Raw genomic sequence first — 24,384 nt, 5'->3', positions numbered from 1 at the left:
ATAAAGCTATCAAATATAGCTTTCCTTATAGTAAAATTAAGTTTTTTTAGCCTAAATTTCTAATTTTTATATATAACACAGAGGCGAAGAGGAGCTTCGCAATACTTGCGATGGAAAAACACACTGCCCTACAAAAAAGTGAATGAAAAGACAAATAAAAAATATTGAAAAATTATGAAAGAAAAAAATACTTGAAAAAATAACTTGACAAAAGTTCAAAAATTACAGCTATAAAAACTTCATATTTGTATCGGATGAAGTTCATAAAGAGCCCTTAAAAACGGAAATCATTTACCGAGCGGAAACAAAGGCGACAATGTTTCGGTCAAAACCCGTTGAGCCGAAAAAAAACTGTTGTCATAAAAAATTTCACAAAATTTAAAAGTTTTTATGACCCATCCAAACTGAAACAAATAATCATAAACTGATATAATTTTCCCTCAAAATTACGCAAAACAAAATGATTATATCGATATAACATGAACTGAAATTATTTGAATATTTTACAAAAAAAAACGGGAAAAAAAGGAAATAATAAAAACTCAGTCAGACATGGAAAATTTACAAATTTGTTTGTGAAGTTTCAGTTATAGTAAAAACTGTTTAATTTGAAAAAAAAACAATGCAGTGAAAAGTAAAAAAAAATGCCAGAGAAAAAAATGGCGTTTAAAAAACAGAAAATGATCCGAGAGAAACCCTGAGCCCGATAAAAATGAGAACTTACAACTTTGAAAGGGCTTAAGAAACGGGCTACGAAACTATTTACTACGTGGTAAAGTGAAGAAAGTGAAGATCCTACTTGAGAAGTGAAGATCCTCTAAAAGTGATCCTGCGGACAAAGTTGTTTACGGGAAAAAAGTCTAGTACCCGGTTGAAATACCTTTGCTCATCGTAAAAGGGGTAACAGACATAGCTCAAAAATTTTCAAAAATTTCAAACCGGTTTTGCTCGACACCAGAAATTTTTTTTGAAAATTTTTAAATGTCGTTTGAATCACAACTGGAAGGGCAATAATATGATATACCACTCGACCGAGTCCGTAAATTATTTGTAGTGCCTGATTTTACGTCGAAACAAAAAAATGAAAAAACCTAAAACACCCGAATACAAAGTTCCTCCCTATTTTCAATGGTCAAAAAAACACGAAATATTTCAAGTGTAAGCACAACCCAGCAAACTTCTAACACACTTATGGTTGAAAAAACGGGCGTAACAATTTCAAACCGGCGAAGGAATCATTTGAAAAAAAAACTCTTTTCTTCGAATAATTTCAAGCAAATTAAAACATAGCCAACAGACAGTTGGCAAAGAAACAAGAAACTTTTTAAAAAACTTCAACTTTCGAAATTTAAAGAAAAATTATAATCTTAGCTCTTAGAATTTCAATAACAATTTACGATCGCGCCCTCTCATTTTTGCCTCTCATTTAACATATGAACTTGCATTGAACTCAAAAAGTTCACATTTCCGTACGGCATTCATAAATGCATTAATATGTAGTTATTACAGCATTTTAAGACTTTTCTCTAAAAAAAATCATCATTACCTTTACAAGAGACTGAACTACGTTGATCAACTCTTGATAATGGTTCCCAACAATTCGATTACAAGTAAATATTCGAGAAATCGGTATAATCTTTGTTTTGTTGTGACTGAGGAGAAAAAAAATACCAAAAACCAAAATTCCACAAAACTCATTGTTTTTTAAGTTTCTTGGAACACAATTACCTGCATCTCCATAGTAACATCAAATGAAATTTCAATTATTACAAAAATTGAAAATTAAGAATTTCTCAAATCATGAAATTGTTCTCTGGCAATGAAGCCGACAAAAAATAAGCAAACAAACAATAAGCCAACTATTTATGAAACAGGAAAATTTCAGATTGCTAAAAAATCAAAAACTAACCGAATTTTAACCCTAGACTTTTGAAGCCCCAGGTCATGACATTTACCTGCGCGCCAAATATGCACAGCAAGACACTGAAATCATCTAATGATTCTGATAGACAAGTTTTTAACCAGAAAATGTCAAAAAACTGCTGTGATAACGTTTGCCAATCGCAAGCGTGAAAATCATCCATATGTGAAAAATGTTGGGATATAAATGATATTGAATGATATAGTAAAAGGCAGCTTCATTTGAAACTAAATACCAACCCTAACTTGTTCGTACCCAATTTAGTGTTAGGTTTAAAAAAAAAAACTTCAAGAGCTTTCATACAAGCATCCGTATTTCAGAAACTAAAAGATTTGGAAGAAACAAAAATGGCAATGCAAATTTTTCGAAAACTTAACATAATAGGAAAATTCTGTAGTTTTCACACAAACACACTTAAGAAAATAAAAATCTCGGGACTGTCAATATTTTAGTCGTTTTTGTGGCTCAAAACAGTTATCAAACACTGATCCAATCAAAAAAAGGCAACCGAGGATGTTCCTTAATTTCGATGTATCGTGAAATTACTAAAAATTTCAATAGGAGAATTAATATTTTCGAAACCAGAAAGAGTCATCTTTGAGAGTCAGTTATTTCAATTGGCATCCACAACGTTAGGCATGTTTCTAGAAACATGCAAATATTTTGAAAAATTGAACTTGAACCTTTCTAATTGGCAATGAAATGTTGCTAGGTAGACAGTTTTTCGAATTCAAGCTGTTTTTATTTTTAAGAACCACAATTGAAGAATTGTGTAGCGTTGCCTTCAAATCCAATAAAGAACGGATGTCGTCCCAACAGTTGTCCTCTTATTTGCCCGACACCAGTTGAAATACATGAAGATATGGGCCACTGCTTTAACATGTGATCATTCGTTCAAAGAACATGCACAAATATTATGTTCAAAACGGACAAGACAGGATTGGCAAAGCTCGGCTCGCCAGGACTGCACTTAGTTGTAACAATCCTCTTGTAATCGCAGGAATGGTTTATGAAAAATTGTGTCGAATAACCCATATTGTTGCATTGGATCTAACAACCGCCTTTGACACAGTAAATCATTAGTGTCCATCTTGATGAATTAAATAAAGGAGACTCAACTATTAAAACCAAGCGATGGCTGTTATCCTACCAAGTACGCTTCACATACTCTGAAATCAAATACGCAAAATCTGGCATGAGAAAATATAAACAAGGTGAACCGCAAAACTATGTCTAAGCCATGAGAAAATGCATATCTCTTCATTTAAGCTGATGAGATTACAACTCTAACTACCAGTCCACAACCAATTGAGCTTCTTACAACAATGAACTATTATCTCTCTCAACTTAATGCATGGCTGAAAAACAGGCCTTTAAATGTGTGAAGTGAATACAAATCTATGGCAACTTTTTCACTTCTTGGTCTACCAAAGTAAAATATGGAACTAAAATCGATATTGGAGGGTACCGACTCAAAAAATCAAAAAATACAGAAATCCTGGATGTTTTCTCCTATATCATTTTCACATTTCGGAAAATTGCACTTAAATTTTGCGCACGAGTTCAGGTCAGAAGTAACATCCACTAAAAATTGGCAAGTACCAAATGGGGATGCCAAAAAAAGAAACATGACATTAGTCATCAGCTATATGAACCATGTGATGGGGTATCGTAGCGTCATGAGCTACTCTGCGCCCATCTGGTCTCCAATTTAAGCAACACCAACTGGCTAAAACTTCAACAAGCAAAACAAACATCTTAGATCTATAACTAGCTGTGTCAAAATGACGAATATCACTCAAATGATGAAACAGAAATGCTTTCTGGTCGAGTGCATAATGAAATGCTAGCCAAGTAGTTTTTCCTTGGAAACCATCTTCCTGAGCGTGCAGACCATAGAACCGTAAAAACAAGCAGCACACTGAAATCAACGCTGAAAACGAAATACGATCAAGAAAAAGCCGAAATATTGCATACTGATTCAGTTCTAATTATTAACATATACAGAATAGTCCTCAAACATCTGCATACAAAAACTGCCAGATAACCTATTATCTAAGGACCACCACAGTGAACTTTTGGGTATGAATAATCCTGGAGTTAACTTAGAAAAGAAGAAACCTTCACGTGCTCTAACACAGCTCCGCTCCGTATACTCAGCCATCTTCAATAGCTACCTAAGCAGGATTGACCCAAAATAAATTCACTGTTTGTAATCCAGGGCCGCATGACGCTCACCACTTTTTCAACTACCCAGGCAGACTGACAGATCTCAATATCCTCAGTCACTGGAATAACCTCATTCGTGTAGCTGAACACCCTCAGCTAACATTAACATGGCACCAAAGAGGGGGAGAGATAAACTTCTTTGAAAAAACTAATTAGAATGACCGAGGATGCTCGCCTCACAACAGCACACTAAAACGCGAGATATATTCAGACGAGAGCAGTTTTGAAACTACATTTAAGCAGACTACGCTGATGTCACGCCTTACCTATGAGAGAGAGGGGGAGTTTATGCTTCTGTGTTTTACACAAGGGTTTGCACCCATCACTTGACGGCTGAGCTGACTTTCTGCACCGGGTTGCAATGTCCACAGTTGTATATAAAAGCCCAGGAACATAAGTTGACTACAGAGTAATCTTTGTAGAAGTAATTCCAGTATAATTTTGTTAGGAATGGTTTGTCAATTTTTTCGGATCAATATTTCCTTTTTTGTATTATATTCAATAATTGACTGGTTTTTTTTCCAAAAACTTTCGCCAGCCTTTCTTGTTCGAGTTTTTGTTATCGTTGTTAGATCTTTTTGTCTTGTTAATGAAAGATCGTCATTGGGTTTCGTATTCGACTTTATCGGTAGTTTGCTGTTGTAGCTGTCTTTCAACGTTGATACTAGCCTTAACAGATCATGTAGTTCAAAGTAATACGATAATGGAAGAAGTCTCAGTTCAGTTGGTATTTGTTTATAGCTCTTATCCCAATTGCCCATTATCCAGATACTTACTTTCCTTAGGACACGTTCTAGTTCTTTACTTTCAGTTTTGTTTGCGAATCAAGCTGGTGATGCATAACTTAATACAGGTATTACATATCCTATGTACGCATTGAGTTTAGTGTTTTTAGCAGCAACAGAGAGTTTGTTTCTTTCCAGGAAGTAGAATACTTTCCAAGCTTTATTACACCTATTATCGACATTTGGTTTCCATGATAGTACGCTGGCCATGATTAATCCAAGGTACTTTTGTTCAGTTGTTTCAGAAAGCTGTTTTGAATTCAACGTGAAGTGATGCTTTACGCCTTCTTTCTGTTTTATTGATAAGATATAGCCTTTGCTCTCGTTTAATTTCATTTTACTAGTATTGCACCAATCTTCCACTTTCGATAGATCTTTCTGTATCTTTTCTGGCATCAAAGTTACAAGCTTGAAATCATCCGCATAACCGAACGCTTCACATTCTGTCATTTCCTTTGGTAGGTCGTTCACATATATTACGAAAAGTAGCGGGCCGTGTAAGCAACCTTGAGGTACACCACTAGTGACAGGTACTCTTTCAGAAATGCAGCCATTTATTCAACATACTGTTGGTGGTCAGATAAGTAACTAGCAACTATTTTAATAAAATTACCTCCAATGTCTAATTTTTCAATTTTGGGAGCAGCAAGTTGTGGAACACTAGCAAAAAATTTTTTGAATTCAAGGTATAACTTAAAAAGTTCGTTTTACTTTTCATCGTATTCTTTGTATAAAAGGTCTAAAAACAAAACTAGTTGAGCAATCCGTGTTGCGATTGGTCTAGTTGCTTTTTTACAATAACATACAATTCATCAAAAATAAGTTTTTCCAGGACTTGATATGCTGCTTAAAAGACTTATTGGTCGTACTCTTCAATCATTGCTCTGTTCTGGTCCCTAAATATTGGTATCACTTCAGTTATCTTCCAAAAGGATGGAAAGAAGCCTTTATTTAAAGCAGTTTTGAAAAATCAGTATTAATGATTTGGATGAAGATGGTAGATTTTTGAGCACTGTGTTTCCTATCCGGTCTAGGCCACATGCCTTATTAGTTTGTAGCTTTGTCAAAACTTTCGCTATATTCATTTCAATGATCTCGATTTTATTGAATTTTTAACTATCGTAACAAACTTTCGTTAATTCAATACTTTTAAGGAACACATTGGAAAAAAAATGAAAAATTTACATTTCTGCTCGTCCTCATTTGTTTTCTGATTTCTGTAAGTCAAAGTCACGGAGTACCTGCTGCTTTTGTGCATCGATTTGAGATACTTTTGAAGATCAGAGAATCTTCGATCTCAAAAAATTTTACTTCCAAACGCTTGATCTTCGTTTAGCGACATTTTCAGTCTGTTCTCCATTTTCTCAAGTTTGATAATTGTAATGAGAGAAGATTTTTTCGACTTTTTCTGTTTAAAAATTGATATCATTTTAAAGCAGTGTGAGGACTCTTCCCCAACCCATGGAGGGAGATTCGATCTGTGTGTGGTTGTTTTGGGAACATTTTCGGTTAAAATTCAATCAAGCCATTTGTACCAATGTTTTACTAGTTCATCAACGCTACTATAGCAACAGGGATCAAAAGGGTGCTCTTCTATGAAGTAGTTTAAGTCTTTCCAGTATACCTTGTTAACAGCCAACTTTTTGTTTACTTTTGTGCTTAATTTATGTTTCTAGCTGCATTGCAACAACAAAGGCTTCGTGGTCCGAGTTGAAGCTTTTGTTAAAATCATTGCCACAAGATCAGTTGATGATTACGTATGGATTGTTGGTTAAAAACACATCTAACTGGTTGTTTTCTTTTTGTTTTAGGGACTCATGAAAGTTCAACCCCGTAGACACTCAAGAATTTTGTTTTCATATTCATTCTGCGAGTATAATGTCTTCCAATTGGTGCACTCGAAATTCATATCTCCCGTGAGGATCAATGATTTACAATTTTCATTTTTTTCATAGGTCGAGATTTCTTTTATCAAGGATACAATCACTTCCTCTGGCCACCTATAAAGACTGATTTTCAAAACTGCCCTAAATCAATGCTTCTTTCCATCCTATGCCTATCCCGTCAGGTCCGGCAAAACCGGACTAGGGACGAGACGAAACCACTAAAAACCGAAAAAAAAGGAACCAAGTGTCGTCAAAGTCAACAAGGCTACAACAACCGTAAGCTATGGCGAAGGAAGCTTTCCAGCACATTTTGACTAGAAATCTCGTAATTTGTTGTTGTTGTGAATTTTCAGTAGGATACTGATGGGATGATATCCCCAAAGTTCTCAAAATTTTGTCCAGTTATTTCGGCACATGTTGCAGTCACAGATGAGGACCCATGTGCACTTGTTTTGTTCTGAGAATTGATCGTCGAAAAACTTCCACATCATCTGTATCAATCTTCGCTTTAAGCCTCGCATTTCTCGAAATTCAATTTTGTGATTTAAACGGTTTATTAGACGGCACGTCCTGAATGTAAACTCTCCTCTAGCTTTTTCAGTTCTGGTTTTGTTTAGGTTGAAAAATTCTTTCGTTCTTCCTGGATTTTCAATTTTTGCCGGGAGCTTAATGTGATCGTTTTCTTCATGCATGAATTTCGCCATCATCAGTAACTCGTTCAGCTGGAGAAACAACGCCAGAGGCAGGATGTTTAACAATCTCAGCTGCTCTGTATAGTCAGAATCGTTTCCCGTGATCCATTTTAAGACTTTCTTTTGGAACCTTTCTAATCTCCCTAAGTCGCTTCTTGAGATATTGCAAATAATTAGACCATACGTTAGAACAGGAAGTATTAAGGATTTATACAGACAAAGTTTTATGCGCATTTTGACTTAGAATTCTAAATTTCTGCGGATGCAATAGAACGTTTTATTCGCTTTCGACATTCTTGAGTCAATATGGGTTGTCCATGTTAAATGTTTGGACACATGTATTCCTAGATCCTTTATCACATTCGAGCTTTCCACTGCTGTTTCACAAAGAATAAATTCGTGTTGATTTCCTCTAAATTCGACTTTAAAACATTTGTCCAGTGCCAGACTCATCTTGTTTTTGTCTACCCAGTTTTCAACGCTTTTTAGGTCCTGCTGGATGTCCTTTGTGTCTACATTCACTGCTAGTAATTTTAGGTCGTCTGCGAAGATAAATGGGTCACTAAATTTCAATACTTCAGGAAGATCATTTATGAAGATACAGAAGAATAATGGACCAATCAACAATCCTTGTGGTACGCCACTTGTAATTTCTAAAGTTTCTGATGAGAAATTGTCAGCACGAACAAATTGTTTCCTGTTGCTGAGATAGTCTGCGATTATTTCAAGGAAACAGCCTCCAACTCCAATGTTGCTCATTTTCTTTAGTAGTTGCGGGACTTTGTCGAATGCCTTAGAGAAGTCGGTATAGAATGCGATCACATGGTTTTCAGCGTTCTTGTCAATTGCTTCGTCGATTTCTTTCAAGAAAGATAACATGTTTGTAATAACTGAACGGTTTTTAACAAAACCGTGCTGACTTCTTGTGAGAAATTTGATGAAATGGTCATACAACGCTGGATACTTTTTCCAGGAGTTTACTCATGATATTGAGGAGTGACACCGGCCGGTAGTTTTTCATTAGTCGTTTGTCACCTTTCTTGTAACTAGGCGACAGAGCCGCAACTTTCCATGTATCTGTTATTTTCCTTAACCTCTTGATGTTTTTAAAAACGCAATGCAAAATTGTGGTCATTTCTCTGGCCGTTCGCTGGAAGAAAATTGGTGGGAGTCCATCTGGGCCCCGCGATTTTGTTATGTCCAGCTTTGTTATAATTTGGTTTATAAATGTTTTTGAGATACTGAAGTTACTCAAAATCGTGTTTTCGCACTTCATATCACTGAGGTTGAAGCTTCATTTGGGCGAAAATACAGAGTGAAAATATTCATTCAAAAAGTTCACTTTTTCTTTGGCTTTGCAAACAGCTATTTCGTCCTTGATCATAGTCTTTGGGAGTGTTTCTGATTTTTTCAGACTCTTAAAGTGTTTGAAAATTAAATGTGTGTTACGAGTGGACATCAAATTTTCCTGATAGTTTACTCTATCTTCCTCTACTGCTTCTTCCACCATTTTATCTAGAGATAGAATGAGATTTCTGCGGTAGCTTGTAGGTTTCAATTTGTATATTCTAGTTTGTGTTCGCAGTTTGTTCATGATGTTTGAGGTACTTGGCGTAACCCATGGCGGAAGTGATTGGCGACGTCTCGTTCTTCTAGGCACATATTGGTTTACCAAATTTTCCAAATAGTCGTAAAGTTCCTCGCACATTCTATTGATGTTTGTGTGACATACTGGTGAGAAAGGCTCACTTATTATTGATTTCTTGATTTCGTTATAGTCCACGCTATCGAAGCTTCGAAAGTTTTCAATAGCGACCTTTACCTCATGGTGAGGACATTCAATTAGAATGCTGATTGCTTTGTGGTCGGAGCAATTGTAAATTTTTGAGAAATTTTCGTCAGGAGTCGCATGAATGTGACAATTTTTGAATAATGTAATGTCTAGGGTGTTTTTGCCACAAGTTGGAAAATCTATTGCCTGCTCGAACTGATGTTGCTCGATTAGTTCAATTATTGAGTTTTCTTCATTTTCCGTGCTACTATATTCAATCCAGTTTGCATTTGGAAAATTTACATCTCCGCAAATAAGTGTTGCAGTTGATTGATTTGATTTCTCGATTTCATTTAAAATTTGTGCGAAATCGCCTAGACAATAGCGATATTTGCTACTCGAAGGTGGATTGTAAAAACAGCAGACAATAATTCGTTTATCGTTTATTTGGATGCTGCAAGTTAAAAAACATTCAGGTTGCATATTTGGCAACAATTTAGATGAAAATGTTTGTTTCACTGCCATTAGTACTCCACCGAGCAAATTTTGATCTTTGGCTGTTTGTCGTTCTGATCTATAAATACTGTATTCATTTAGCATTAATTCAGATGATGCAATGTTTTCATTTAACCAAGTCTCGCAGAGACATTATGTCATAGTTTGATGTTGCTATAGCAATTGCAAACTTCATTCGTCGTTCGAGATTTATGAGACTTCTTACATTCATTTGCAGGATGTTGAGAAAACCTAGTCAAGCATCATCTGCTTGTTCTGCTTCTATCATCTCTTTTTTACCATCATTGAACAGCTCGAAATTCCTGATTTTGATTTTCTCCTTTGGAACTCCTTCGTCTAGAAGTTCTCTTCGTCTTTTTAAGCATAAGTTTTCCTTCCTCGCATCTTCTTTCGATAATGCTGGCAAAAGGTAAATTTCCTCATCTCGCAGCTCATCTCTTTTTTCGAAGCTCTTTGCCATCACCAATCGTGCTTCATGTTCCGTTGACAGAGTTATTAAAAAAGTTCTTGACTTGATGCGCTCTTTGCTGAATTTCCCTAGCCTTTTCATTTCTTCAATTTGTGGTTTAACTCCTAACTTGTTTTGTACCTCATGTACTTTTTCGGTTGTGGGGACAAAATTTTCGCCTTTTGATTTCTCGGGATCTTCTCTGATCCCCTGTATACGGAAGCTTTTATTGATATTATGATGTATTTCTTGTTTTACTTCTTTTCCAGCTCCTGGTTGAGCTTTCATATCTTTAACAGGTTTCACACTGAGTACATCTGCATAGCTTTTTTCCAGTTTTTCGCATGTGGTTTTTGTAGCGTTTTCGACTTTTTCATCAACCAATGCCGTCAGCCTTTTTTCCATATTTTCAAGACGTGCTTGTATTCCCTCACTCTCTTTTTCAATTTTCTCGTTCATTTGCATCATGGTCCTACACTTTATGAAGTTATCTCTTTCGTTATTAGTTACACATGTGTCACATAGAACCATTGCGTTTAAACCCAAGTCTTTTATGTCACTGATGGCGGTGTTAGTAAGACCAGTGCAGGTGCTCTCAAGATGCGTTTGAGCATTGCAAGATACACAACTGAAACATCTGTCCCTGGCATTTATGGGTTTTTTGCACGTTTTGCAATTTTTAGTCATATTGGTGGATACAGAGAGAAGGAGAAAATGGGATAGAGAATATTTATTTACAATTTGATCTAAGCCTGGACAATTAAGCCCAGTCCCGTCACGAATTGAAATTTAAACTCACAGTTTATTTCTGTTCTCGTTTCCTTCGTGCTTCTCGTTGTTTTTTTGACGGTTTTTTTTTCTTCTTCAAGATATCACTCAAGTTGCTATTGTTGTTTCGTATTACAGCTACAGTTTTGATTTCAAGTGCGGTTTCTTGATGCAGTTCTCTGTATCCTTCAAGTAGATCTTTGTCCTGTTGTTTAGAATTTGAAATTATGTCTGTTGTAACTTGAACAACTGGTATCGGAAGTTTCTTTAGATCTTCAAGAATATAGGGTGCACCGTCTCTCTGACAAAAAACAAGGCCTTCAATTCGAGGATGCGAATTTATTAGGGGTTTGATTTCTGATACTAGTTGATTGGCAGTAAGGGGAGTCCTTGGATTGAATGGATGTTTTGAAATCGAATTGTTTATTACGTCGTGCCAGATAATTACAGACTCGTTTCTATTAATTTCGTCTCTCAAGATGTTTCGTACGATTTTATTCGATTTCGATTTGGGATGAAACGTTACTCCCTTGTAATGAATGACGTCTTCTTGCAGTTCCTCGTTTCCTCCTTCTGATGCCCAATCTTCAAGTGCCAGATGTAATGAGCTCGCTCCAATAATCACAACCATGAAGAAGGGGTCACCACGGCTACCCCGCAAATCATATAACCTGAAACTATTTAATAAGTTTATCACAACAATAATGCAAGTGATGTAATAATTGGAAGCCTTTTTGTCGTGACAAAACCCAACAAAAGTTGTCAGTGCCGAGTAAAAACTGGTATGAACCGTTTCGGTTTTCAGAGTGAAACAGACAAAAATAATGAGAGGCGTACCTCCACACTTAATACTGCTACAATTTCAACGTTAATTTAGCAATTATTACCTGTTTTTCATGCAGTTTTATACCTAATTCAGTTTTCATTGCACAGAAAAACAACAGAAGGAAGACGAGGAAACTGAAAAAATTGTGAATATTTTAGTATTATTCAGTATCGATTGCTTGATTTTAATGGATGAATTTCTTTTCTCAAATCATTATGATGGGTACATTCTGGGCTACTGCACAACAACTGGCTCTCTTTATTACTATAGAAATTTTAGAAAAAAAAGAAATTTTTGGAGAGTTCGAACAGCCTAACGAACTTAAAGATCTTGGAATGATAATGTCAAAAAATCTTAACTGGACTTCTCATGCAAACAATCGTGCGAGCAAAGCACTGAAGGCCCTATACTGCATCAAAAGAAACTTATCACCTGCCACAACCATGAACAACAGGAAAAATGCATATAAAAGCTATGTAGTACCTATCGTTAGCTATGCATCATCAGTCTGGAAACCCTCAAAGCAAGATCTTGCCACCTTAGAAAAAATGCAACAGAGAGCAACGAAATGGATACTTGGAAATAAACAAACTCCTTATAAATCGAGGTTAACCACTCTTCAAATTCTTCCCTTGTCTCTTTACCAAGAAATGCATGTACTACTTTTGTTCGCGAACATTCTAAGAGGAAAGACCGACCTGGAATGGTGGCGATTTATAGAAATCACTGAATCAAATCGACCGAAAACAACAAGACGTTTCAACGCGAAGAACTTTCGACTTCATAAATGCGAATCTGATTTCTGGCAACGCGCCTGCAGCCTGACAAACATATTTCACGATCACCTGAAATATGAAGTCCTATTAAGTGACTCGTTTAAACCAAAATTATCAAGAGTGTACTGGCAATTCTACGAGAAAATCTACAATGAAGTCGATACCTGCACCTGGAGAATCAACTGCGGATGCACAAGATGCTTAAACTTCAAAAAACTAAACTCATTAAACTAAAATATGATTGATCTCATAAACTTGATTCGGGAGCTAACTCCCATGGATGTATCCTAAATTCTGTTTTATTATTATTATTATTATTAGATGAGTTGGCGTCGAATGAATTCGCTGGTAAATGTGCAGGTAAGAAACTTTAAAAATCACTTGGTTAAAAAATAAAAAATGCTTCAGCAAGACGACAATCAAAGTGACTCTGGCATATGAAGTAAGTCTTCTTTGAATTATCTAGCCCTAGATTAAGGTACCCTTTTTTCGGCTATGTCATGTTCTCACACATGGTCATTGCCAAAACGCGCATTCTAAAACCAACATTGATACTTAACATTTATATATAAAGGTAATAAGTGTTAATTTTTCATTTTAATTGAAATTTAAAAATGGGATAAAATAGCATGAGATGCCATGAGCCAATAAATAGAACAAGTCGCTAGACTTAGGTGTCTAAATCCAAATTAAGAGAGTGATGACTATTCTGTAGTCACCGTTCAACAATTGTTTAGTTTTTAAGCAAGAACATCAAAAGACGCATAAAAACATCAAATAAGCAAATTCTTCGAACAAATGATTAAAAATAAGAATAAAACAAGCTGCCACAAACTAAACCAAAGCCGAGACAAAAAAATACAGGCTTTTAACGTGACGAAAGCCGTTCATGAACGTAAGCTGCACGATGAAAAACCCCTCTTAAGAGTAAAATGAGACAAATTGGTAGAAAGGGTTCCTACTTTGAGTGCTGAAATCCGAAGCTCCGTCTTTTTGCTTCTCATCGACTTCTATGGATGCAAGTTGCCTGGAGAGGGAATACAAATTCGTCGATGATCTCGAATTGAAGCCTGAATTTCTCGACATTTTCCTTGAAATTAGCCTGCTCAAATCTGACTCCGTACTCAATTTACATCTATATAACTCTTTTGTCTTTACAAATCCCCAATTCGAGCTTCGTCCACTGGAACTATTTACAGAAGAATAATCCGATACAGCTTTTTCTGTTGGCACCAACCAATGGAAATCTACATCGTTTAACGGCGCCATAATAGTCTTAAAACTGACGTATGCAGAAGGCTACTCTTGTGAAAATGTTGCCGATCCATTTATACAAACTAAAAATTGAGCTGAATTAATTTAAAAGTTGCCGAAAAAAAACTTCCTTTTAGCCTAATTGTTGTGATAACCTTATTAAATAGATTTGTTATGTTTGATGTTTGTGGAGCGCCCTCTGAGGGATTTTGTAGACAATGTCATTTATTTGACAAAATAAATGACATCGTCTACAATGTAGAACATGTTACAAAATGGCTAATTTATTTAAGTCAAGTCAAGTCAAACTTTTAAGACCATTAGGCAGTGTCTCTTGTGGTCATTTCAAATGATTTTTTTCCTATCTCCGTTCGAATTCGTACATGTCAATTCCAAACGCTTTCCAATGTTTGTCCAGTTTCCACTTGAAGTCGTCGATGGTCTTGCTTTGCACTGTTTCCGGTGGCAGATTGTTCAAGCCGAGAGGTGCTCTAATCGTGAAGAAGTTTTTTCGCATTTCTAGATTTGCTTTACGTACTACTACTTTACATGCGTTTGTAGGATTCGCCCGGAAGATACAAATCGACGGAGAACAAAACTAAATCCTAAGACGACTGGCTAACGTCTAAACAGAGCTTTGCATGCTTTTCACCGTCTCTACCAAGCCAGTACTTTCGGTGGTCTTTCTAACATCGGGTCGAGAAAAACGTTACTGCTTTCGCCTTCGGTCAAAACACTCAAATTAACTTAATTACATGCAGAAATAGTGAGCTCATGGCTGGGTCTCAGTATCCCCAGACCACGAGGTCACTCCTAAAAACAGGGCTACTACTACTTATTGAATTATTATTGTTTTTGTTCAGTAGATAAAAATCATCATCTCCATCGAAGATGGATCAACCCTTTCCCCCAACTCCTAGCTTCTCATCTTAGTAGAATGAATTCGGATGTTAATTAAATTCAATTCAGAACATAATAGGAAGCTAAAAGTTCATATAAAACGATAAAAGTTTCAGTCCCGAAACCCCTCCTGATTCTCGAATCCACTGAATCAAGCACGTTAAGCTTGATTTCTCTATAACCCGGAGGGCTGGTTTCCACCCCTCACTGTTGTTAGCAACTGCCTTGCAACTATTGTAGCGACACAATAGTTGCAACTTGGAGCGGTCTCTGTTACTTCTGTTTCTCTCTGTGGTTTTTCGATCACAATCTTCGTTGTTTTCGTCAGCGCAACTATCGTTGTTGTGTTGCTTTTCAGTTTTTCTGCCAAAATGGCCGTTTTTGACGTTTCTGAGAATTGTTACGTCATCACTTCGAAAATTTAAAATTTAGGAATTTCCGAATCCTTCAGCCTTCACGATTTGTCCAATCGTTCGAATAACGTTCTTATTCCTTCTAAATCGCCAATTCGGAAGGTTCGCTGCTAAAAATGCGAAATCGCCGAATCTGCATTTTGGCACATTCTGGTCGAATGTCACAAACTCCCCGGACAGTCCGGTCAATGTCCTCATTGAATCTCGCAATGTTTGTAAAATAGATACAGTGTCATCGAACAGAATTTACAAAATGCGCGGAATTACTTTTATCCACATCATATCGACTCACTGCAGAATATAAATGGCATCATACTACATCACTATAGCCTTCAAATTCTTTCATTAATCCGCACATTGAGGATATGACCTAAGATAAAACATATGTTCCGACTTCCAATGTCAATGTCCTGATTAAAAATTTTTTCTCCTGGATTTAAAAGGTGTTGGTTTGCAGGACAGTCCTGCCAACGAACAAGCTAAAATTATCCTACTATGCTTCTTCCTTTCGGAAATCTTGCTTGCTATTGTCCTGAATATTAAAACTAAGAAACTCTGTGGTTAGAAAGAACAATGAAACAATCTCCCTCTTCGAGAGATTACCCAAGCCTTTCACGTCACCACAAAGTGATCAGTTCTCCTAGCTGATTAAAAACAGTCATGTAGACTGAAATATTTAAATATACTTCTTCACTCAAGCCTTTCTAAATAAATAGTAAGTAAGTGTCTCTAAAGCCACTCAACTAAAATCAAAATGCAAATTTATAATTGCAACAATTTCAAAACTCAACTAAATGTTTCAGTTTTCAATTACAACTTGGTTGCTTGGTTTCTCACTTGAGTTTTTTCACACACATAAAACAATTCTGAGTTTTAACTTTTCCTTCATCACTCCTTTTTTTCTTCTTTTATCGTCGTTTAGAAGTTCTAAAACTTCTAAATTCTTCTAATTTTATCTCTTTTTTGCATCTCGTTTTTCGACTATTCGTCAGTGTTCCATTTCTTCCTCCTGTGATAATGACTCTGCACTCTCAGTTTCTGTATCCTGCAACACGTCGTTAGCTATCCTGACGCTGTTGGAAGCCGTCCTCCAACACTTCTGCTTTTCTACCCTCTGTTTGCAACAAGGTAGGGGATCCACTTTAGATTCTCTGTTCCTGCAGAAGCTGTTGTGGAGACACAACGTCACATTTCTCTCTAAATCTTCCTTTAACATCTCTGCCTTCTCCTTTCCACTACGTTCACTTGTCCTGGAAATTCTTTTCACAGCAGTGGTCACTGCATTCCGATGAGTCACGAGAGCCCGCTTGAAAGCTCCTGCTCCAATGTCCAGCTGATATTCACTGAACACTCTGCCGTGCTTCGACATATGCTTTTTAGCATATTCGTACAACCATGCAGTCATGTTAGCTCTGAACCATGGCATCAATCGTTTTCTTGCCCATATCTTCTTCATTTCCATCGGAATGTTTAGAATTTTGCACATTGTCTCAAAAAAATCTAAATCTTTTAGACAATCCAATTTCCGCATTTGTTCTCTCGTTGGCGCTTCCTGTCTATTGTTCTCTCTTACGTGAGCTTCCAGCCATCTTATCGCCATCATAACTCCCACTATCACTATTGTTATGGGCTGTGATGAGTCTGGTAAACCCATGGAGAGCAGCTCTCCAGAGTCCCAGATCAACATCAGATTACTACGCTTGGGATACCACCAGGTCTGCAGCAAGCAGTGGCAAGGAAACTCGTCATGTGTCAACATGATGCTCCTCCAATTACGTTTTCCCGAAGCTTCCAGTAATGGTTCCACTTCCATCATCACTCGGTGGACTTCATCATTCTCGTCTACTGTATTGTAATCTGTGACAATTGATCCTCTCTGTTTCTGTCTCTCAAAGTCACTGAAGTTCCCGCCCACGTATCCCATGAACTTCTTTCCTAGTATTGATTCCAACTCTTCCTTGGTTCTCTCTGGAACTGCTGAGAACATCTTATATAGCAACTCGCAAGATTTCTCGGACATCCTCGCCAGTCTCACACACTTCGGCACTGAGAAGGCTTGATCCACGATCGTTCTCGTACTCTTTACATCCACGGCTACGAAATGTACCGGGTATCTGCTCTTGCACATTGGAGCCAATGACGATCCCACCAAATATCGTGCTCCTGATGGCCTACAATAAGTCTCACTGTATCTGATGTTCATTTTCGTCTCGATCGCTTCCCTCCATTTTCCTATGTATTTCTGCTCAGTCTGCAGAACTCCTGGGAATACTTCTACACTGAGGGCTGTGACCATCTCATGTTTCTGTTCTAGATTCAATAGTGACTCTAGAGAACCAAACATGCTATAGAATCCTAGTGCAGTCACTAGATTCACCTCGGTCCCTTCATAGCAATCTGCTATCAGTTCCGTTTCTGTTCTTGCTTTCATCACTACGTTTCCAAACAATACCGTCAATTGCTTGTGTTGTTTCTCTAGGGTCTTCACACAGTCCAGACCTCCACAAACGTGACCTTCCAGTCCACAGACTTCCGCCAGACAGCTACCAGGTTTGACCCAGTCTTGTGGTCCCCAGCCAGGCAACTCCACTTTATCTTCTCCGTTGCTCCTAGAGGCCGTTATCATCACATTATATATGATGTTAAGGTCACGCAGGTTACAATCTGCGTTCAGTTCCCTCTGCACGTTTTGTGTCGCCCGTAATATTGAGTCAGCGTTGGGACTAGGACACCATGATGGCCTCATCAATTCCCACACTGCCATCAAGCTCGTTCTCAGTAATTCATCTGAGAATCCCAACCCAAACTCCACTCTTTTGTCGGATTTTGGTACGGAAGGTGCAGTCACCTTTTCTTCCAAGATTAGTCCCAACTTGGTCTGCGGATTAGTAGCGCCTTTAATCGTTGCAATTCTTGACGTCCAGAATCTTAGCAACACCGCCTGCTCGTAACCGAAGAAGCAATCGCGTATGTCTTCACTCAGGAAAGGGTTGTACGCTATCCCTATGATTCCGGATACGTAGCTATACGATTTCTTCTTGATCGGTCCACAGTATTCACTGGACTTCGGCAGTGCCCCCATAGATTCTTTAGTGAGTCTCAGCTCCTTGTTTGAAAATCTCCTGATTTCATCTATCTTTCTCATGGGCTCTAATTCCTCGGGTTCTTTCATGTTCACCCTCATCGGTTTGCTTTGCTGCATATCCAGCAGTGCTAGCAAGAGTAAGGCTTTCGCTCGCTCATCGCCTTCCCTCAGCATCTTAACACAAGTGTTCAATGCAGGTACTGAATTCTGCTCTATCATGAATCGAATGAAACAGAGAGCGTCTCTCCGTTTCGCACACGCTACTGCTGCTCCCTCTTGGACTATCAGATCCCTCAGGTTCGTCATAAGGGAAACCTTCTCTTCTTTTGACCTCTTCCTTTCTTCTGAATCATACTCTTCGCGAGTTAGTCCCATCATGCACCAGGAAAACCTCAGTTGTAACTCTGTTCTTACGTAAGGTACTGCCATAAGAGCGTGTATTCTTGGCGTAGTCCTCATCTCTTCTTCGAAGTACTTTAAAACCACTGCTTTCCATGGAAGGCTCACCAACTGCTCCATCGTTTCTGCCTGTATCTCAGACAACGCTAAAGCCCCGTACGCCTTCTGCTTGAGGGTGGTGCCTTGCAACATTGTCTCTAGATAACCTTCCATGGCACCTTTGTCGTCCAGAGCCATCACGTACCCTCTAGCCGAGTTTCGGTATTCCAACATTTCCATGTATCCACCTTCAGGTTCATCTATCGACACAGCCTCCGAAACTGTCAGTCGGTTGTATTCTACTGGTACTAGTTGTCCTGCGACATTTCCCTTTCCGTGATTCATGGGAGATGGCTTAAAGTCTTTCATTGTGCTCTCCCCACATTGGCTGAGTATTTCCATTTCTAGGGTTGCTCCAGTCAGAGTGCGGTCACTCCTTTTGGATTTATAACCTGTTGACTTTATTCCCGCCATGAGAATGGGTGGCACCATCGCTATATCAGTTAACATTTTATCTGTGCCAGGCAATTGATAATCACCTTGTCCCAAATCCATGACCTCCTCGACTCGTTTCCTTTTCGCTCAGTTAACAGCTTTCACCGATATCTCCGAATCCACCTTCGTTTTTCCGACTCTCCTCGGTATCACTCTGCTGCCCAACTTCATTTTCATCGCATTGATTTTGTCAATCACCAATTTTGATCGCATCGTCCCTCTCCTGGTTCTTGACAGATACACCACCTCTCCTTTATCGTCCTGCGGTGTCATCTTGATGGGAGAATTCGCTTCACTTTCATCAGTGGCTGAGTCGATCAACAACTCACTCAGTCTCCCTTCACACTCATCAAGCTTGTCAAGGATTTCCCTCATCAAGGGTTGGTTGAGACCCGTTTTCAGAATGGACTGGGTCCCATAGCTCTGAACCACTGTCCAGACTTCTTCCATGAACGCCACTCTGTCCAATTTGCATCCCGTCCTACTCTCGTGGTCTCGATGATGTACTTCCCATTCTTCTTCGGGCAGCGTTCCCAAGAAAGGTACTCTGGCTGAGGCCTCTACTCTTCTTCTTCTAGGTGATTCCATAAGGATTCTTTGTTCGTTATTTCTTGAATTGCCAGGAGAGCTGCTCTCCGGCAAATTCCGTTTCATTTCCATAAAGGCTGACGGAGGCTCCAGTGTCGAGATGCCTTCATCCGCTGGCTCAGTCGTCTCCAACGTATCTGCGTTGTTCTCAAGATCACTGAAGATATTGAAATCCAGGCTGGATGCTCCTCCTGTCGATGCCCTGTCGTCTTACCCACCAGCTTGACTTGCATCTTGTTGCATGGGTTCTTCGGTCTGACGGCTTCCTCCCTGTCCGTCATCTCCTTCTGACATATCCTTCTTTGAGCTCGAGGGTCCTTGCTTATCATTGTCGGTTCCTTCCGGAAACTTCGGTATTATCAATATACCGGCCGATCTATCTTCCTCTTCTCCATGGACCACTTTGATTTCCTCGCAGCCGAAGGATGCTAGGAAGGTTCTCGCCTGCAGTGTTCCTCCCACTTTCAACTCCGGTTTCACACTAGTCAGGATAAAAGAGGCTTCAGGCAAATCGGTCCTGCCTCTCATCTTCATCGGAGCTAAGCCTAATCCCGTCCATTCTTCGTCAAATCCTCCAGGCTTGGGAGTCGCGGCGTTACTTATTCGCCTTCTCGTCGCTTGATCCGTATATGCAAATCGTGTGTATTGTAACACGGCGGAATTTCTCCCTACAAAGTATGGATCCATCGTTCCCACGAAATTCCCTACTCTCCTTTCATTGGCTTCGAATGCTCCCAATCTAGGAGTCTGTACCACGGAGACTGCTCCGAGCAACATCCTTCTTATCAGAGGGAATTCAGGGATTGCCTCCGGCAGCTTCTCGTAATCACCCCAGTCCTTCGTCTCTTCTCTCACTTTATGATATGCTGCAGTGAGACGAGGCACTCTGGTTATTTCACCATTCGTTTTATCATAGGGTCTCAGATTCCAAAGCTTCGGAAACACTTCGATGTGTCCTCTTTCTACTTCTCCCATGCGATCACGGAAGTGATCGTCAAAATTGATGACTGTCATCTCTGGCTCCGATATTTTCGTAAATAACAGATCCTCACTCATGAGCTCCCGCAATGCGTGCTGTTCACACCAGTTCAGTGTACTACCGTCCACTGCTGATATGAGGTTCAGGTGCAGCACCGACCTCCTATATGCCTCCTTTTTAACGTCAGGGAACGCAAACGTGACTGCTGGTCCATAGATCACTGTCACAAACTCCGTGACTCCTCTCATCAGCGCTAAGGGATCGGTTCTCATAGCCAAGCTCAGATCGGTTAACAGGGGCATGCCTCCAACATGTCGCCTATCATCTTCCTCTCTTTCAATAGTCTCGTCTTCTCCCGTTCCAAAGCGATTTTGTTGTAAGAGATATTGGATAAGAGTGTGTCTCAGGTCTCTTATCTTATTCCACGAGTCCGTGGACTTCTTCATATCTAAGTTCCTCACTCTCTCTCTCTCTCATCTGCTCTGGACAACGTGTCAGTTTCATCAGTCCTCCCAAGTTTCTGTGGGTAATCGCAATCAATGTCAGAAGTCCATCTAACCGCAGATTCTGAATTCCTTCGGTGAGCAGCATCGCCGGTCCTTCCACGAAACTCTCTGCTCCAAATGTCACGAACAAGGCTATTAGTTCCACTATTGACACTTCCACTACGGCTTGGAGGAATTCTTTTATCAAATAGTGCGAGACTTTCGGGTAAACTTTTGCCAAGAAGGACGCGGTCCATCCGGCTCCCAACCCTTCTAGCATGCTGTAGGCATGTATCTTTGAGATCATCACGGGGCCTTGCTCAAAAGCATCTGCACCCAATGCTGCTACTCTAGGATTCAGGTGGAGCCACTGGTTGGCTTCCGGCTTGGTTCTCAAAACCATAGCCTCCAAATGAGCTCTCGTCTCTAGTGAATTTTTCCTTCTCGTGTTTTCACCTGTCACTTCCATTGCTCGGAAACATAATTCGTTGGACATCGCCGCGATCACTCGATGGTCGTCGTCTATTCCCGGTTTCAGTTTGAGCTGTCGACTGAAATTGGACAGTTCCAACTCAGCACCTCGTCCAATACTAACATGTGTAGCGCATGGTCCTTGAATCCTCTCATCGCGTTTGAGATATCTGACCACACTGCAGGTAGTTCAGCCTTGAGTGGCCTCAGGTTCTCCATCTCTATCTTGTGATTCGGGGCTGATATGATCACGTCATACTTTCTTTCCGAAAGCAAGGTCACAATCGCATACACGAATTTTAGTCCATCCGGGAGATGTGCATACCCCGGAGACAACGCGAATACTATTCTCGGTGTCACTTTGGTGAACGACCCCTCCTTCGTCACCTCCACCACTTCACCCATCGACTCAAGGATATCTTTTATCGCTGGCCACACAGCGTTCTCTGCCGTTGTAGGATCTCTGAGTCTGCTCAGAAAACCTCTACCGTGTAGATGGTCATTGATGCCAGCAAACATGATCGTAATTGGGTTCATGTCCGTCTGCCTTTGTACCCCTATAGCCAGAGATATCGATTGCAGTAGGTCCATGTCGACCGCTGCCAACATTATGACGTTCGGCCAAAACAGAGACTTGGAGGTGTACACGAACTCTGAATTCGCTACTATCATAATCTTGGCCTTCCTCATTTCTGCTTTGTCATAGGCGGCGAAGATAGCCTCATCTTTCTTTATCGCTTTCAATCCGCCGTATCTTTGGGCATCACCATCTTGATTCACTAGTTTTGGGTATATTCTTTCCTTCACATGACCAGGAGGTGAGCTTACTTGCCTGAACATCTTCACATGTTGTCCGATCGGCGCCCTTGTCACTAGAAATCTTCCAGGTCTCTCTTCTCGATTCCCTTCGTCATGATTCAACCTCACGTCTTGCAATGGTCTCGCGTTCACTGGTCCCATTGTGTTGTTAGAGGGCAGTCCCTTTAGGTCAGCAAATCTCAAGGCCGTCGTGGAGCTGAAATTTATGCTAGCGGCCATCAACCAGTCTACGCCGGTTATCCAGTACAATCTGCTGACGGACAGCGTCGCTCCATTCAGCATCCTCCTTGCATCTTCGATGAATTTTACCCTCTGGAGATCCAGCTTCATTAGCTCGTCTTTGTATACATGCCAGGGAGACGGTATGGGTCTTGACCACATCAACGAGCCTCTGCCCGGGCGTCTCTCCTCTCGACTGGTACTTGTCGTCTCCGATCTCGTGTCCGATCTAGACGTGCCGGCTGCCTCTTCAATTGGGTTGACAGGTCCTATTCTTCTCTTAGGATGGATGGTCCTCCTCATCGGCGCTTCTCCCAATCGATCCTGTACGTCTGTCCTTTGACCTGGTTCGCTGGAGCTCTGTTGTCTGTAGTTCGTGACGGCCGGAACCGTCCCCAAGCGTGTTTCCAGGCTAGGAGGCACAAAGGTAGTAATCACCGCGTCACTCGCTGTTCCTTCTTCCTTCAGCACTCCTGTGTCAAAGAGTGCCGCCTCTAGTTCGTCCAACCGCTCTTGGAAGACTCGATTCAACCAAGCTTGTCCTTCGATACTGTCGAAGTGGATGCCGTCCGTGGTCAGTCTGGCCTGATCCATAGCTCTCAACTCATGTTCGATGTCTATGAGGATCATTCTTCCGGCGTTCCGACTTGCGAGGTTCCTCAAGATGTTATTCCACCTGACGACTCCCTCGTTGTGCCTTCTTCCTGCTGCTGTCAAGCTTCTCGTGTTCATTGGCACAGTGCAAACGGTCAGTACCGCGCAATTGAATTTCTGCCAGAGGGTAGTAAACAAACACACCATCATTGACTCCCATAGTGCTTCCTGCTCATCTGAACCTCTGGAGATGTCATTCGTCCCAACCAGGATCATCACATTGGGGATCCTCCCTGGATTCATCAGTTCCACCATTCGATATAACTGGGCTATCGTCGCGCTTCTAAAGGCCATCACCGTGGTGACCCATGAGGTCCTCAAATTCGATAGTACTCTGACCAAGCTGTCTCCAGTATCAGATGAGATGTCCCCAGTGGTGGTTGCTGCAGGTTTACTGCAGGGCTCCAAGTCGCTCGATTGAAGCAAGCTCTCGGATCTGTCTCCGGAACTCCCGTGAAATTATATTTCAATTGATTGTTCTTTTGTACGTCTATTATGCGAGACACTTTCTTCGCTGGCATCTTCTGTATTCTTCTCTCTGGGGCCTTCGAGCTCCCCATGAGTGGCGTCACGTCACTTATCCCCTGTCTGATCACGGTCTGGGAGAGTCGTACTCTGCCCGTGTCGTCGATCGTTCCATAGGGCGCAGTCACCCCGGAACCTGGCGCATTCTTGTTGGCGACCAGTCGTCCAGCTGTCTCTATCAGCTTCCTCACTGTCTGTTCCACGACGGGGTCACCCAAGGTGTCACTAGGATCCGGGATCGTCACTCGATTTGTCTCTGTCGGGAGCCGTGTCTCTGTTGTTTGACTCATTTCTCGAGGCGTCAAGAGCTCCATCGGGGACTGCCCACGAGGAATATTCCTTGCAGGTATCACTTTCTTCACGGCCGTTGTCAACGCCATCTGTTCCGAACGCTCTTTGTAGTCCTGCCTCAAGCGCTCAATTTCCTGACCCTGCTTCTTG

General features: G+C 40.2%; 2 protein-coding genes across 3 annotated transcripts in view; one reads left to right on the top strand and one right to left on the bottom strand.

Moving 5' to 3' along the window:
- LOC134842389 (uncharacterized) overlaps positions 1 to 13,952 on the bottom strand; it is a 41,911-nt gene extending 27,959 nt beyond the window's left edge. For both annotated transcript variants that reach the window (XM_063858700.1, XM_063858701.1), the window contains exon 1: positions 13,581 to 13,952. In XM_063858700.1, the coding sequence (XP_063714770.1) occupies positions 13,581 to 13,887 (307 nt within the window). In that variant the 5' untranslated portion in view covers positions 13,888 to 13,952. The remainder of the gene's footprint in view (positions 1 to 13,580) is intronic.
- Positions 13,953 to 14,027: 75 nt separating this feature from the next.
- The window catches only part of LOC134842343 (proteasome subunit alpha type-1-like), a 359,095-nt gene continuing 348,738 nt past the window's right edge, over positions 14,028 to 24,384 (top strand). Inside the window, exon 1 of the mRNA XM_063858630.1 lies at positions 14,028 to 14,041. The gene's annotated coding sequence lies outside the window, so the exon portion shown is untranslated. The remainder of the gene's footprint in view (positions 14,042 to 24,384) is intronic.

This window comes from Symsagittifera roscoffensis, chromosome 3, assembly GCF_963678635.1.
Source record: "Symsagittifera roscoffensis chromosome 3, txSymRosc1.1, whole genome shotgun sequence".
NCBI lineage: Eukaryota > Metazoa > Xenacoelomorpha > Acoela > Convolutidae > Symsagittifera > Symsagittifera roscoffensis.
The sequence above is the reverse complement of the archived record's forward strand: the minus strand, read 5'-3'. Positions and strand labels throughout refer to the sequence as shown.